This window comes from Macaca thibetana, chromosome 10 (assembly GCF_024542745.1).
Source record: "Macaca thibetana thibetana isolate TM-01 chromosome 10, ASM2454274v1, whole genome shotgun sequence".
NCBI lineage: Eukaryota > Metazoa > Chordata > Mammalia > Primates > Cercopithecidae > Macaca > Macaca thibetana.
In genome coordinates, this window is record NC_065587.1 from 69,050,946 (window position 1) to 69,067,160 (window position 16,215).

Sequence of the window (16,215 nt, forward strand, 5' to 3'; positions counted from 1 at the left end):
GCCTGGCTAAGTTTTTTGTGTTTTAGTAGAGATGGGGTTTCACCATGACAGGCTGGTCTTGAACTCCTGACCTCAAGTGATCTGCCTGCCTCAGCCTCCCAAAGTGCTGGGATTATAGGCATGAGCCATCACATCCGGCCCATTATTAACATAAATTAAAGTTGGTAGTAAGTCACAGGTGAGCTACCTACGAGACCTGAAACATAAAAACCACATAAACAGAGGCACTAACTGGTTTGGAGTCATGTGCAATTGGAGGTGCAGACAGAAAGATAATACAAGTGACTTTTCACCTCGGTAAACCTGCCCTCCTGGCTTCACTGCTGTTTCCTGGTAACCTAGTACGGTGACCATTTGTTCTCGTTTGTCTGAGATCTTCCTGGTTTATACCTAGAGTACTGGCAAATTGTTCACAGCAAACCCTTTTTGTTCCCTGTACTTTCAAATATGTCCCAGTTTGGATGCCAAATTAAATGGTTACCCTACCTAGAAATCATTAAAAATAAAACCCCTTCTGGGCACGCCTATAATCCCAGTACTTTGGGGGGCCGAGGCGGGCAGATTACCTGAGGTCTGGAGATCGAGATCAGCCTGACCAACATGTTGAAACCCTGTCTCTACTAAAAATACAAAAATCAGCCAAGTGTGGTGGTGCACGCTTGTAGTCCCAGCTACTCAGGAGGCTGAGGCAGGAGAATCACTTGAATCCGGGAGGCAGAGGTTACAGTATGCCGAGATCGCGCCACTGTACTCCAGACTGGGCAACAGAGTGAGACTCTGTCTCATAAAATAAATAAATAAATAATAAAATAAAATAGGCTGGTGGCTCATGCCTGTAATCCCAGAACTTTGGGAGGTCGAGGCAGGCGGATCACCTGAGGTCAGGTGTTCCGAGACCAGCCTGACCAACATGGCAAAACCCCATCTCTACTAAAAATACAAAATTAGCCAGATGTAGTGGCGGGTGCCTGTAATCCCAGTTACTTGGGAGGCTGAGGCAGGAGAATCGCTTGAACCCAGGAGGTGGAGGTTACAATGAGCTGAGATCGTGCCATTGCACTCCAGCCTTGGCAACAAGAGCAAAACTCCGTCTCAAAAAAATAAATAAATAAAATAAAAATAAAAATAAAATAAAATAAAATAAAATAAAATAAAATAAAATAAAATAAAAAGCACTGCCGGCATGGTTTTTAGTTGAGACGGGGCTCATGCCTATAATCCCAGCACTTTAGGAAGCCAAGGTGGGCGGATTGCTTGACCCCGGTATTTGGAGAGCAACCAGCCTGCGCAACATGGCAAAATCTTGTCTCTACAAAAAATAGCTGGGTGTGACAGCGTGCACCTGTAATTCCAGCTGCTTAGGAGGCAGAGGCGGGTTGTAGTGAGGCATGATTGTGCCACTGCACTCCAGCCTGGGTGACGGAGTAAGGCTCTGTCTCAAAAATAAACAAACAAAAATCTCCAGTTTCTTCTGTCAGCATAGCACCTAGTCAATTGTTCATGAGATGTGTCAAGCTCTTGACTCAGGTGTGCCCTTCTATCCATTCATCTGCCTGCCCATTTGTCCAGTCATTCTTCAGTCTGTCACTTAATGACTGTCTACTTGTATTAAGCACTGTACTGGGGATAAAAAAGATGAATTACTCCCTCCCGGCCCTTGAAGGGCTCACAGCAGGGACACAAACAATTATTATATATAATAGAATCTAAGGGATTATGAAAATCCAGAGGAAAGAATGACTATTTCTTTGGTTTTTTTTTTGAGATGGAGTTATGCTCTTGTTGCCCAGGCTGGAGTGCAGTGGCACGATCTCGGTTCACCGCAACCTCCGCCTCCCGCGTTCGAGCAATTTTCCTGCCTCAGCCTCCAGAGTAGCTGGGATTACAGACATTCACCACCATGCCTGGCTAATTTTTTGTACTTTTAGTAGAGACGGGGTTTTGCCATGTTGGTCAGGCTGGTCTCGAAATCCTGACCTGAGGTGATCCACCTGCCTCGGCCTCCCAAAGTGCTGGGATTACAGCAGTGAGCTACCGTGCCCGGCCAAGAATGACTACTTCTAAAGCAGTCAGGAAAGGCTTCACCAAGAACATATTCTGGATCCTTCTTTTCAATTTTTTTTCTTTTTTTTGAGATGGAGTTTCACTCTTGTTGCCCAGGCTGGAGTGCAGTGGCGCGATCTTGGCTTACTGCAACCTCCACATCCCAGGTTCAAGCGATTCTCCTGCCTCAGCCTCCCGAGTAGCTGGGATTACAGGCACGCGCCACCATGCCTGGCTAATTTTGTATTTTTGGTAGAGATGGGATTTCTCCATGTTGGTCAGGTTGGTCTCAAACTCCCAACCTCAGGTGATCCACCCACCTCGACCTCCCAAAGTGTTAGGATTACAGGTGTGAGCCACCGCATCTGGCCCTTCTTTTTAATTTTTATTTATTTATTTAGACAGGGTCTCACTCTGTTGCCCTGGCTGGAGTACAGCAGCACGATCACAGCTCACTGCAGCCTCAACCTCTAGGGCTCAAGCGATCCTCCCACCTCAGACTTCTGTGCCACCATGCCTAATTTAAAAAAATTTTTTATAGAGGTGGGGTCTCACTATGTTGCCCAGACTGATCTTGAACTCCTGGGCTCAAGCAATCCTCCTGCCTCAACCTCCCAAAGTGATAGGATTACAGATGTGAGCCACCACACTGGGCTCTGGTACCTTCTTAAAGAAAATTTTGCCAAAGGGAAGAGTGTGTTAAGGGGAAAGTACTCCAGGCAGAAGAAAAGAGTTATATGCAAAGACCTTGTCACATGAAAGAAACACCATATCCAGGAAACAAAGAGTTCTATGACGCTGAAGTGTCAGGTAAAGGGAGAGAACAGAAGCAGGTAGCGCCGCAGTAAAAGAGGCCGGGCTGCATTTATCCCGCACAGGAGTCTGGGTTTATCCCGCACTCACGAGGAACACAGGGAGGGATTTTACTTTGGGCCTGAGGGCCATCCTTTGGAAGACCAGGCTGTATGTTTTCAAGAGGGGTCAAAAACACGCAGGAAACAGAGAAGACTTTTTATATAACATTGGTGGAGGCAAAACCTGAGAAGAATTTCCAACAAAGAGAAAAAAATCTAACATATTTAATTTTTTTTAACTTGGGAGTACCCCTGCACTTTCCACACATCACAAATTGACAGCACTTGAGCGGCAATACTGAATACTGCTTGAGGGAAGCTGACATTCAAAAATCTTGTTAACCTATTTGCTAAGAGTATGATAACTTCTCTTCAGTTTGTTTAGACATACATCCACCTCACCTCTCTTTCTAAATAAGTTATTCGGCAATCTGGGGGAAAGGAAATCTTGTATCTTGGGGGAAAAAACACTATGCAGTCAACTGAATTTCCATGAGGTTTTGGCAAACCATATGCCAGAATGTTACTTAATTCTAAACTCAAATCCTCAAATCATACCTCCCATAACTCATTTCTCTTAAGATTCTGTCCCAATTTTTTTTTTTTTTTTTTTTTTTTGAGGCAGGGTCTTACTCTGTTACCCAGGCTGGAGTACAGTGGCACGATCGTGGCTCACTGCAGCCTTGACCTCCTGGGCTCAAGTGATCCTCCTGCCTCAGCCTCCCAGGTAGCTGGGACCACAGACAGGCTCCATCTGGCCCAGTTACTGTGTGTGTGTGTGTGTGTGTGTGTGTGTGTGTGTGTGTGTATATATATATATTTTTTTTTGGTAGAGAAAAAAAATGTTGCCCTGTGTGTGTGTGTGTGTGTGTGTGTGTGTGTGTATATATATATATATTTTTTTTTTTTTTTTGGTAGAGAAAAAAAATGTTGCCCAGGCTGATCTTGAACTCCTGGATTCTAGTGATCCTCCCACCTCGATCTCCCAAAGTGCTGGGATTACAGGCATTGAGCCACCATACCTGGCCTCCAATTCTATTTTTAATACTGCATTTCAAAATTTACTTACTATTTCAAAATTTTTGGCACTCTGTGGGAACGCAACAAATACACGCAGAATATAATAAGTGATTTAGTTTATCGTTCCTCTGGAAAAAACTGGCTTGCAGTAAATGACATTATTTTTCCCATACTGTTAAGATGATGCTCACTGCAGAACTCTCTATAAACAGATCTGCAGACTCTTTGGCCTGTTTCTAAAACTACTGGTGTTTCCCAGAGTAGGATGCTGCCCCAGTGTGGATTTCGACTGCTGTTTTTTTCAGGCCCCAACACCACCTTCCTCAACCCCACACCCTAGTGAGTAAATGTCAGTGGCCGATGGAGAAAGCACTCACACGTGTGCCACTCTGACAAATACTTTATTCCAACTAAATGTATAGACTTTCACTGTGACATAAAAAGGGAAGAGGAAACAGAAAACTCAAGTGAGCAAAAGATGTATGAATACAGAGTGAGATCAACTGCTAGATGACACAGGGAGGGAGGTTAGCAGCATCTCCACTGAAAAACAAATTCACAGACATCCTGTTTATTTCCGAAAGAGAAACACCATAGAGCTATTCTTGGGATGTTCAGGAAAAGATTAAAATAAACGCCTATTATGTATTGTATTTCAAGATAAACTTTATAGATTTAGAGCAGGACACGCATTTCTGGACTTGAGAATGCCATATCTGCTTGGAATAAAAGCCCACATTTCATCTAGAGGTAGAATGTATGTCATTCTAATCTCCCTCAATCCTTTCTTCTCCAATTTCTTTATTGCCCCATTTACAAGAGAGTGCACTATTATTCCAAAGACGAAACCTTCCAAATTCCTTTACAGTAGAGGTCTTGGCTATCATAACCATGATGGAACAAAATGACTGTCCTACAGCTGGCTGCAAAATATAAGACTGCTATAAATAAATCCCTGATGCCTGAAAAGTAATTCATTCGACAAAGGAAGATAGGTATGACTTTGGCCTACTCTTCATTAGAATGCTTATTTTAATTTATTTATTTATAAAGAGTGCAAAGCAGACTTCATTTGAGGGGTACCACAGCAACAGGTATAGAAACAACTGCAACAGGGTCTTGTAGTCAGGGAGAGAGATCAGACTCAACTCCCTAAAATGTTAATTTTAACAATGGGACACTTTAACTGAACTGTTGTTCTTAATGGTTCAGATGAAGATGACACAACCCACTACTGTCTTAAATTTCTCCCAACTCTGGCTACAGAATCCAGGTAAAGATTTCTGCCTCCTCAGAGTAATAGGCATGTCCAAAATCACCTGGATTAGGGCACTTAATATACAGGGAAGGGACAATAACAACTAAAGATGACCACTATCCATGCCTCATCTAAAAGTTTTTTCATGTATTTTTCCATATCACCAAAACAAATACTAACTTGGATCAACTAATTTATATAATGGAATCTCGTGTGAGAGTACAAAATTCCATACTGATTATTTGGTTTAAGCTTGCATTATCATAAAAGCTTTACAGTCTTTAAACTGAAGTTAAGCTCACATTAAGCAATGCTAGTCTTAAAACAATGGAGGGTTGGGGACGTTTTCTGTGGAGGGAGGGAGACAGACATCCCCCTACACCCACCCACAACTCCTGACATTGACATTGGAAATTAACTTAAAAATTTATGCCTGTAGTCCCAGCTACTCAGGAGGCTGAGGTAGGAGGATCACTTAAGTCCAGGAGTTGGGAGGTGACAGTGAGCTTTGACTGTGACACTGCACTCCAGCCCGGGTGACAGAGCAAGATCCCATCTCTCAAAAAAAAAAAAAAAAAAAAAAATGCTTTAACTCCATGTCTGTACCAGAAGACCACAGCAGGAGACCACAGAGACTCTTCAGTCTGGGTAAGAGTCCTATTAAACACAAAATAAAACAAAGTAGCCTCTGTTTTTGGAGGTCTTAACTAGTAGTTTCTACAAAACAGTATCCAAATTAGCAAAAATTCTGTTAACTACCTGGAACATAAAGCAGGTTATAAAGACTTAAGAATGTTTCACCCCTATAATGGAAAAAAAACAGTCTAGTGAGTAAACCAATCTGATCATAAACGCTACAAAAGAGGGATAAGCATTAGGAACTTTGCCAACAATACTCTGATATGATTAAAAAACAAAACAGTAACAAAAACAAAAAACCTCATTTTTAAATTTGTCCCATTCATCCAGAGAAGCAAAATCAAGGAAACTAGAGGCGGTAAAGTCTTGCAACAGACACACAGCTGCACTGCCAACAGGTCACAAGACCCATGTTGCCTAGGGCATTGACTATTATGCCACTGAGGACAGACATCACACAAACACCAGTAATGAAAGGGTTACGGTGCCAAAGGGTTCAGAGCTCCATCCACTTTCATTCAGTATCAGAACATGAGAAAAAGGGAAAAAACAGAAAATGAGCCCAAATAAAATATAAAATAAAATATGAATACCAGCAGCTTCCTCAAAATACGTGGGTTGAATAACGTGTTTGGCTCTGTTATGGGTACCATCCATCAGAGGACTGGAAATGGAGAAAGTCACCTTAGTCTTCCTCAAGGAAAAAATATTTAACTTGGTTCACGGTGTACATTCATAATTTTAACTGTCATGTATTTATTGAATGAAAAACATTTGAGAACATAATGTGCAACAAAAACATGAGTTCACAGAAATGGTCCAAACTAAAAGAGTATAAAAATAGAATCGCTTTGTATACAATAATTTACTCATTATTGAGATAGGGTCTCCATCTGTCACCCAGGCTGGAGTACAATGGCGCAATCATAGAGTAGCCTCCAAGTCCTGGGTTCAAGCGATCCTCCCGCCTCAGCCTCCTGAGTCGTTGGGATCACAGGCTCGAGCCTCCACATCTGGGGTTAAAAAAAAAACTTTTTGTAGAGATGAGGCCTCGCTATGCTTCCCAGCCTGACCTCGAAATCCTGGCCTCAATCGATCCTCCAACCACGGCCTCCCAAAGCGCTGGGATTACAGGCGGGAGCCATAGCGCCAGGTCGCTTTTACACAACTAATCAACATTAAAATAGGTGGCAGAAGACAGACAGAAAGTCTATTTGTGGTTGCCAGGCTTCGTGAATACTGGGGAATGGGGAGTGCCTGCTAATGGGTAAGGGTTTCATTTCGGAATCAGACAGCGGCGATGGCTGCACAACTTTGTGAATGTGCTAAGAATCACTGAACTGTGCACCTTAAAGGGAGAATTGTATGGTAATTAAATCGGCGGTACGCGGACAGCGCGTCAATCAAGCCGGCGACAGTGAATGAAGTTCGGGAGAGCTGATTTCCCTCGGGGAGGCGGCTCCGGGAGTCTGCGAACGTGGCGGACGCCTGGGACGGGGTGGGCCTGCCAGCGCTCGGGGAGTCCCGGTCCTCTCCAGACGGAAGAAAGCCGGGGCGCGCAGCTCCCGCCCGCTCTTCTGCCTGGGGACGCTACTCTGCCGCCAGACTCCCTCGGGTCAGCTCGGCACCCGCCCGAGCCCCCCCGTTCCAGGCCCTCTCCCCATCAGACGTGCCTCGGGCCCTCCGCCTCTTCCTCTCTCGCCGCCCGGAACCCCGCCGCAGCCCCGGGTCGCCAGCCCGCGCCCCTCCGGCACCGCCTCCGCCACCAGCTGCCACTGCCCCCTGGGCCGCCCTCGCAGGCCGCTGCCGGCGCCCTGGTCGGCTTCCGTACCTGCCTTCTCCGTGCCGCCGTCCCAGTGGCTGGAGTTGGGGCCGTCGCCCTGCGCACTCCGGAGGGCCATGCCCCGGGGGCCCGGGCCCCCACCCGAGCCCCGGCTGGTGGCGGAGCCGGGAGAAAACGCGGCTCCGACCGCGGGACGTAGCGCCCGCTCGGCATCGGCAGGCTCCGCTCGGTCGGCCAGCGGCGCGCAGGCGCGAAGGCGCCCCGCTAGCCCCGCCCCGCGCCGGCACGTGACCTTGCGCTACGCCTGGACGCGGAAGGGGGCGGTGAGCGCGCTGAGCAGTTAGTTTCCTCTGCGCTGTAGACTCTATGGTGTAGAGTGTGGCGCTTTTGAACGAGTGTGCTCAAGACCGGCTGTCATTTCCTTTGCTTCTTTCATCTGTTAAATAGTATAGATGATAATAAAAATATTGAACTCACAGGGTTATTGAGAGTGTTTAGAACATTACCAAGCATATAGTAAATACTCAACAATTATGACAAATCTTTGCTTACCAAGGATTTTTATTTTTTTTTACCTCCTGTCTCATCTCCCCACACGAACTCCTGTCATCAGTTCTTGGGTACTTGGGGATCTAGCAGGTTCATCTCATACGGGTCCGCAGGTTATGCACTGCACAAGGCCTGGGAGCGCCATTCACGTAGACGTTCATGTGAGCAGTGCCCCGCTTACATTGTGCAAAATAGTGGCCACTCATCTAAAGTAGCACTCTGGCTTATCAGGTCTGATTTCCTTCTCGTCTCCAGTGACGTTCCTTTCTTTCCAGTTGGACATCCATTCCCTTACTTACGTCCCTGATACTGTGATTGTGGCCTCCCGAATTTCTAGTACTAGCTCTTTATGCTGAGGTTCTTATAATTCCAGTTGCTTGATGACTCTCTTCCACCTCCCACCCCCAACTACAACAGTTCTTTATTATCCTGAGACCTCCAACCCATGAAACTCCTGACCTCGTGATCCACCCGCCTCAGCCTTCCAAAGTGCTGGGATTACAGGCAGCCACCGCGCACAGCCAAATTTTACAGTTTTATTCATAAATCTAGTAAATTATATCACTTATTTGGTCCCATTAATAAACTTAGCTAATTAAAATTCTTTGAACATTTGAAACTGCATTTATAAATTTAATTCATTTTTCTAAGTATCACAGTTTTCTGTCTAGCAAAGCCTTTCAAGTCCTTGTGTAATTCTTGTAAATATAATAAATTTATAAGAATACTGAGTCATGAGTACTTTTAAATGTGTCAATACAAATGAGATTTCATCTTAAAATCAACAGTCTGAATCTATTATTCAAATACATATTTGTAATTAGTACAAGAATAATCTATTAGAATTCTCAAAATTCTTTCTTTTTTTTTTTTTTTTGAGACAGAGTCTCACTCTGTCACCCAGGCTGGAGTGCAATAGTGATCATAGCTCACTGCAGCCTCAAGCTCCTGGGCTCAAGCTATCCTCCTGTTGCAGCCTCCTGAGTAGCTAAGACTACCATGCCTGGCTAATTTTTTTAGTTTTTATAGAGGGGGTGGGGAATCTCGCTATGTTGCCCAGGCTGGTCTCAAACTCCTGGCCTCAAAGGATCCTCCTGCCTTGGCCTCCCAAAGCTCTGGGATTACAGGCATGAGTCATAGTGCCAAGCTCTTGAAATTATCTTAAACATTATAAGAATTTAAAGTATCATGTTTACACATTAATGCAAAATTAACACTAGAAGTTTGAAAACATTTCTAGTCTTTGTTCTAAGTCATCTTTGAGACCTGGCACAATGGCTCATGCCTGTAATCCCAGCACTTTGGGAGGCCAAGGCCCACAGATCACTTGAGGTCTGGAGTTCAAGACCAGCCTCGCCAACGTGGTGAAACTCCGTCTCTACTAAAAATGCAAAAATTAGCTGGGCATGGTGGCGCTTGCCTATAATCCCAGCTACTTGGGAGGCTGAGGCAGGAGAATTGCTTGAACCTGGGAGGTGGAGGTTTCAGTGAGCCAAGATTGTGCCACTGCACTCCAGCCTAAGAGACAGAGTGAGACTCCATCTCAAAAAAAAAAAAAAAAAAAAAATGAAATGAAATGAAATAAATCATCATTGAGGTTAAAAGACGCTTAGTGCCCATTGAAGGAATAATTAAGTGATCGCAATTTAAGAGTAACCTGTTCAAACAATTTGAGGTATTTATTCCCTTCTCAGTTTACTGCGCTGGCCATCTAGTCAGTTGGATTCTTGTTTTTGGTAGTGACTGAACAGTGACCCCCACCCCATTCCCACCACCACAACTCTAGGACTAAACAGTTGTGTGGTCATTGCGAAGCTTGGGCCCCCCTCACCCTCTGTTAAAAAAAAAAGGAAGTGGCTGGTTCTCAGGGAAAAGGGAGAGATGCTCAAGCTAATGTCAAGTGCTCAGCAGGGTGAAGGAAGAGGTGTGCCTGTTGAGATACTCAGCTCCTGTTCTGGACTGGTACTCTACCTTCCGGGCAGCACATTGCCTAACTACACTCCATCAGCATGGAGCTCTAAATGACAGTCATTTTCTTCATAATCTCCCATGCCTACTCTTTTTGAAAGGAGTTCCATGTGTTGGGCAATAATTTTTCAAAAATTTTCCTGGACTAATAGAAAACAGGCTGTCAGGCCATGATCTGAGCATTGTGATGGTGCCCTGTGGCCTGGGCTTGGAGACCACAGGGCAGCCAGAGCCTGCCAGGCTGGCCTGCCACGGGGGCCCAGGACACCTGAAAGCACAGACATCTTGGAAGACTCAGAATCACAAACATGGAGAATACTGAACTCGTTTGTTTGGTCAACAAATTGTCTTAACTCTAGATCAGACCTTTCCTGGGACCCAATACAGTTTCATTCTCTACTCTCCAGGACAGCTCAGGCTGGCAGAGGAGAGGGACTCTTAACATAGAAGGCATGACAAGTTCTAGGAAAGGAGAAGGAAGCTTACAGGGTTGTGGAAGCCCATACAGGGGCACGAACCACACAATGGGGCAGGAGAGGGTGATGAGGAAGTTTCCTGGGTAGGTAACCTCCAAGCTGTTTATCAAGGGATGGGTACGAGTCAGTCAGTCAATGATGTAAGGAAGAGCATCCTAGGTCAAGAAAACAGCACAGGCACTGGAATGGAGCTAAGAGAAAGCAAATCATACATTAGAAACAGGAAGTGATTTAATGTTCTTACAGTATGGTATGAGAGAGAAAGTGAGGTGAGGGCAGAGAAGTGTACAAGGGCAGGTCAGGCAGGGCCTCTTGAGTCATATTTGAATTTGGACTGGATGGAGCCAGTAGGGTAGAACTACAGTATTTTAGCATTTTTATCTTCACTTACAATGTGAGAATCACACCTACTTATCCATTAACAAATGTTTATGGAGCACCAAAGCCATGTCAGGCTGTGAGCTAGGACATAGAGTGACAGGTGAATTGCTCAGCTTTCAACTGGGAAGAGAGACAAGTAAAGCCAGGTGAAAATATATCAGACAGGCTATAGCCTAGAAGTCTGGGAGAACACGGAAAATTCCAGAAACAAAAAGAGAACAGCAGAATTCTAAGACGGTCACCAAGATTCCCACCAATGGTGTGCATGGTACGCATGTGTGGACAGAAATTCCCCTCGAGCGTGTGCAATACTTATGAATATGACAGGGTTTCACTCTCACAATTGGGTTATGTTACATGGCAAAGATGAAGGGATTTTGCAGATATAATGAGGATCCCTAATCAGTTGTCTTTGAAGTAACCGAAAGGGAAATTGGCCTGGGTGAACCTGATCAAGTTGAGTCCTTTAAAAGAGGTTCCAGAGGCTGGGTGCAATGGCTCACGCCTGTAATCCCAGCACTTTGGGAGGCCGAGGCAGGTGGATTACGTGAGGTCAGGAGTTTGAGATGGGCCTGACCAACATGGTGAAACCCCGTCTCTACTAAAAATACAAAAATTAGCCAGGCGTGGTGGCCCACACTTGTAGTCTCAGCTACTTGGGAGGCTGAGGCAGGAGAATTGCTTGAACCTGGGAGGTGGAGGTTGCAGTGAGCCAAGATCATGCCACTGCGTTCCAGCCTGGGCGGCAGAGTGAGACTCTATCTTAAAAACAACAACAACAACAACAACAAAAACAACAGCAACAAAAAACATCAAAGAGCCTCCAGGCCTTCCCTGAAAGATATTCAAAGCAGCACAGATGCTCTCCTATTGGCTGTTAAGCAGCCACATGGCAGAGAATGACATGTGGCCTCTAGGAGCACAGGGCTTCAGTCCTACACCATAAGGAACTGAATTCAGCAACCTTGGAAGAGGATTGCAAGCCTAAGTTGAAATCACAGCCCTGGCCAATACTTGGATTTCATCCCAATGAGACCCTGAACAAAGGACTCAGCTGACCCACACTTGGACATCTGACCCATGGAGACTGAGATAATTAATTTGTGTCATTTAAGCTGCTAAATTTGTATTAATAGTATTTTGTTACACAACCAAGTGATTGAAAATCCCACCCAAAACAAGTTCCCAAGAGGAGGATTTTTTGGCTTCTGTAATTAAAAAGTTATTACCCCTCTGCATAGCCTCTCTTCATCGCTCATCTCCTTACCTCTTCATGTTGAATGCATCCTCCAACAAGTTTTGGGGTCCTAGCATGACTCTGGTGGCTGCAGATGTCACATATGTCCCGGTCTTACTCTGTGAAATAGAGCAACTGCCATTGTCCCAGCATTTCCAAGCAAAGTTTTGCAGTGTCTCACTGTCTCTGACTCAGTCACCAATCGGTCACTGTGGCCAGAAGAATGCCATGAGCTCATTGGCTAGGCCTGTTTCATGCTCCGCCACTGAGCATGGGGCTGAGTCGGAAAGATATGGAAAAGTTAATGTTTACGATTGACCTAGGATTTATAGTACACATCATTGTTTTCTTTGTCTTTTTCTTTTTCTTTTTTTGAAACAGAGTCTCACTCTGTCGCCCAGGCTGGAGTGCAGTGGCACAATCTCGACTCAGCTCACTGCAACCTCCGCCTCCCAGGGTCAAGTGATTCTCCTACCTCAGCCTCTTGAGTAGCTGGGATTACAGGCATGCACCACCATGCCTGGCTAATTTTTGTATTTTTAGTAGAGACAGGGTTTCACCATGCTGGCACACTTTTCCTTCTGTTAGGCCTTTAGTGTGGGGGTTTGAATTAACCTAGTCAGGAGCTGTGATAGGCTGAGTGGGTGGCTCATGCCTGTAATCCCAGCACTTTGGGAGGCCAAGGCAGGAAGATTGCTTGAACACAGGAGTTTGAGATCAGCCTGGACAACATAGTGAAACCCCATCTCTACAAAAAAATAATAAAAATTACTTGCGCATTTTTGGTGCTCGCCTGTTGTCCTAGCTACTGGGAAGGTTTGCCGAGTCTGTCCCACACACTCTGCCCGAGCAATGGATGAAAGGAGTACTCAGACACAGATATCTGGTGAAAGGGCGGGATAGGGGACTGCCAGCACCAGGGGCTGAAGAAAATTAGCAGTTCCCCTAAGCTGGCAGCCCTCGCATTTATTTAGTACAGATTTAATGACAAAGGCTTGGAGCAAACACAATTTGTGGGTAATAAACGTTGTTGATCCCCCAAGTCCTGCATGCAAATGATCAAAGGTTGGTTTCTGGAGACAGGAGTAGACAATTTTATCTAGATTAAGTTCCTTTACATTCCCTTGTTATCTGCTCTTTGCTCTCAGGCTCCAGGTAAGAGAATTTGGCTGCCTTCAGCCATAATTTCCTTCCAAAGCTTTTGCAAGACCTCCCGGCCTTTCAAGAAGATTTGTGTCTTTCCTATAATTTCTCGCACCACACTGACCAATCTCCTACATCTCCCCCTTTTCTGTTTTTTGTATCAGGTTTTGTTGGTTGAAGAGTACAGACGTGTGCAGCAACAGGTTTGTCAGGTGTAGTGGTCACTGCTTGTATTCTGGCTTTGCATCCTAGAATTAGTAAATAACATAAGATAAACATGAATATAATCAGTAACATTATTTTTTCCAGTCAAGGAGTGACATGTAGTGTTATTTGCCACCTCAGTTCAGTGCGTGTCATTACTAAGGAACCCCACTGGGGTATGTTAACCCCTTCCAGCCAAGCAGTTATGTTTTTAGAGCCTGGGAAGGGGGTGTCCACCCAGGTAATAGGGTGGAAGAAAAGTGGATGTAGAAGATGGACCCAATAGAGTGTAGCAGGTACTGGTTGCAGGCAGAGTGAGGGAATTAAAAAAGGTTAATAAAGCATAGCAAGGAATAAATTATCTGGAGTGAATGGTGTTTGTGTCCAGAGCAAGATTCGCTCAGCCTCCTCGGTTGTTTTCTTCAGCATCCCCCAGGTAATGTCCGGGACTTGTGTCATCTGAGGAAGCTGCATTGTTCAGGGCTGTGGGTCCTGAAGGAACATTTCTTTCATTTCTGGTACCAGGTTGGGTCCTAGCCACACCATAAGGTTGATGCATTGTGCTGGAATCCAAAGAGGACCTGAGGTGATGTGAACACAAGCGTATCCTCTTCCCCTTGTTAGCAATTCATCTGGACCACACCATATATTACTGTTTACATCTTTCAATAAAACTGTGGGTTTTATGTCTTGAGAGGTTTTAGCAAAGTGCTTTTCTACAGCTGATTGAAATTTATCGTTTAAATTTAAGAAATTAAGGGGAAATAAGGCTTTTGCTAGTAGTGTTGCAGGGTCCTTATTCATATTCCCCCTTTTTTGTTTTTTGAGCATATTTTTAAGAGTGGACACGTTCTACTATGGCCTGTCCTTGGGGGTTATATGGGATGCCTGTGGAATGTTGGATGTTCCACGTGTGACAAAATTGTTGACATTGTGAGTTGGCATAAGCTGGGCCACTATCAGTTTTAGTTTTTGTGGGCTGCCCCATAAATGCAAAAGTTAAGAGATGTTTAATAACATATCAGGTGGACTTTCCAGGAAGAGCATGTGCACTAAGTAGGTGAGAATAGGTATCAATGGATACATGTACATATCTTAGTTTTCCAAAGTCAGGGATGTGAGTAACATCTGTTTGCCATAACTGATTAGGTTCTAGTCCTCTAGGGTTAATGCCTGTTGAAGGAGGGGACATGCCTATAAGCTGGCAATCCAGGCATTGCAGGATAATTTGTTTAGCTAGTCTTTGGGAAAGTTGAAATTGTTAAGTTCCTCCAATTTTGGTGGAAAAATTGATGCGACTGCGTGGCTTGGTCAAGCAGTGATGTCGTAAGTTGCAGGTCTGCTTGTTCATTGCCATAAGCCAGTGGGCCAGGCAGTGAACTGTGATAAAAATAGGATGTGTACGTTGATCCAGCAATTGCTGAAGTTGAAGAAAAAGTGCACACAGGGTGGGCTCGAGAGTGAACTTAATGAGGGCTGTTTTAAGGTTTTGCAATAAACAAACAGAGTAAGCAGAGTCACTAACGATATTGATAGGCAGAGTGGAAAAGGCCTCCAGGGGCAATATTAAGGCTCCAAACTCAGCTCTCTGAGTGCTAGTAAATCCAGAATGAGTGAGGAAATTATGCAGTTTCCACCAAATAGCTGCTTTTCCATTTTTACCAGAGCCATCAGTAAAAAGCATTAAAGCATTGGGGTATGGGAGAGTGAAATACTTTTGTAGGCACAACTACAGGAGTACGAGATAAGAACTGAATTAGGTTGTCAGCAGGAAGGGCATGCTCTATATGGCCTGTGTAATCAAAGAGTGCTATCTGAAGATCTAGAGATATGGGCAATACTGCTCCAAATTGCCTTTTACTCAAAGGAATTCTTATGACATCAGGGTCATAACCTAGCAACTGATTGCATTGTCTGCAGCCTGTGTAGATAACTTTACTAACTAGCTGGATATAGGAAGACAGTGTTTTAGTCCTGGTATGTGAGTAAAAAACCCAATCTAGGAAGCGTAGTCCTGGGGTCATCTGTCCTATTAATCCTGTTGGGGAATGTTTAGTAGGAAAAACAAACAATTGAACTGAATATTGTGGGTCTATGTGATACAGTTGCCTCTGAGAAATAGTTTGCTTTATTTCCTCAATTTCCCCTTTTTGCTGCAGGAGTCAAATACCTGGGAGAGTCTAGGGCTGTATTGCCCTTTAGGATAGAAAACAGGTTTTGTAACTTATCAGTAGTTATGCCCAAGGTGGGGCAAAGCCAATTAATATTGCCCAGTAATTTTTGATAATAATTTAAGGTGTGTAAATTGCTAGTATTTAACATTTTGAGGTCTTACTGCGAAGTTAGTATGTATCCAAGATATTTCAATTGTACTTTTTCAGGTGCTATGATTAAACCTCTTAACTGAGTATTCTTTATGATAGAGGCATATAAACTTAAAAGTACTGGCTCTGTTTGGGCTGCTAGTAAAATATCATCCATAAAATGAACAATCTTGCAACTAGGAAATTCTTTTCTACTGGGGAGCAAAGCCTGATTTACATGATACTGACACATGGTAGGACAGAACAGCATCCCTTGAGGAAGTACTTTCCAATGAAATCAGCAAGCTGGCCGCCCTCTCATTATTGATAGCTGGTATTGTAAATGCCAATTTTTCT

At 44.5% G+C, this 16,215-nt stretch overlaps 2 protein-coding genes across 3 annotated transcripts in view; both read right to left on the reverse strand.

Moving 5' to 3' along the window:
• TBC1D20 (TBC1 domain family member 20) overlaps window positions 1-7,857 on the reverse strand; it is a 28,047-nt gene extending 20,190 nt beyond the window's left edge. The window contains exon 1 of the mRNA XM_050807170.1: window positions 7,646-7,857. Coding sequence (XP_050663127.1) covers window positions 7,646-7,715 — 70 coding nt within the window. The 5' untranslated portion in view covers window positions 7,716-7,857. The remainder of the gene's footprint in view (window positions 1-7,645) is intronic.
• REM1 (RRAD and GEM like GTPase 1) overlaps window positions 1-16,215 on the reverse strand; it is a 753,594-nt gene that overhangs the window by 639,257 nt on the left and 98,122 nt on the right. The window lies entirely within an intron of this gene.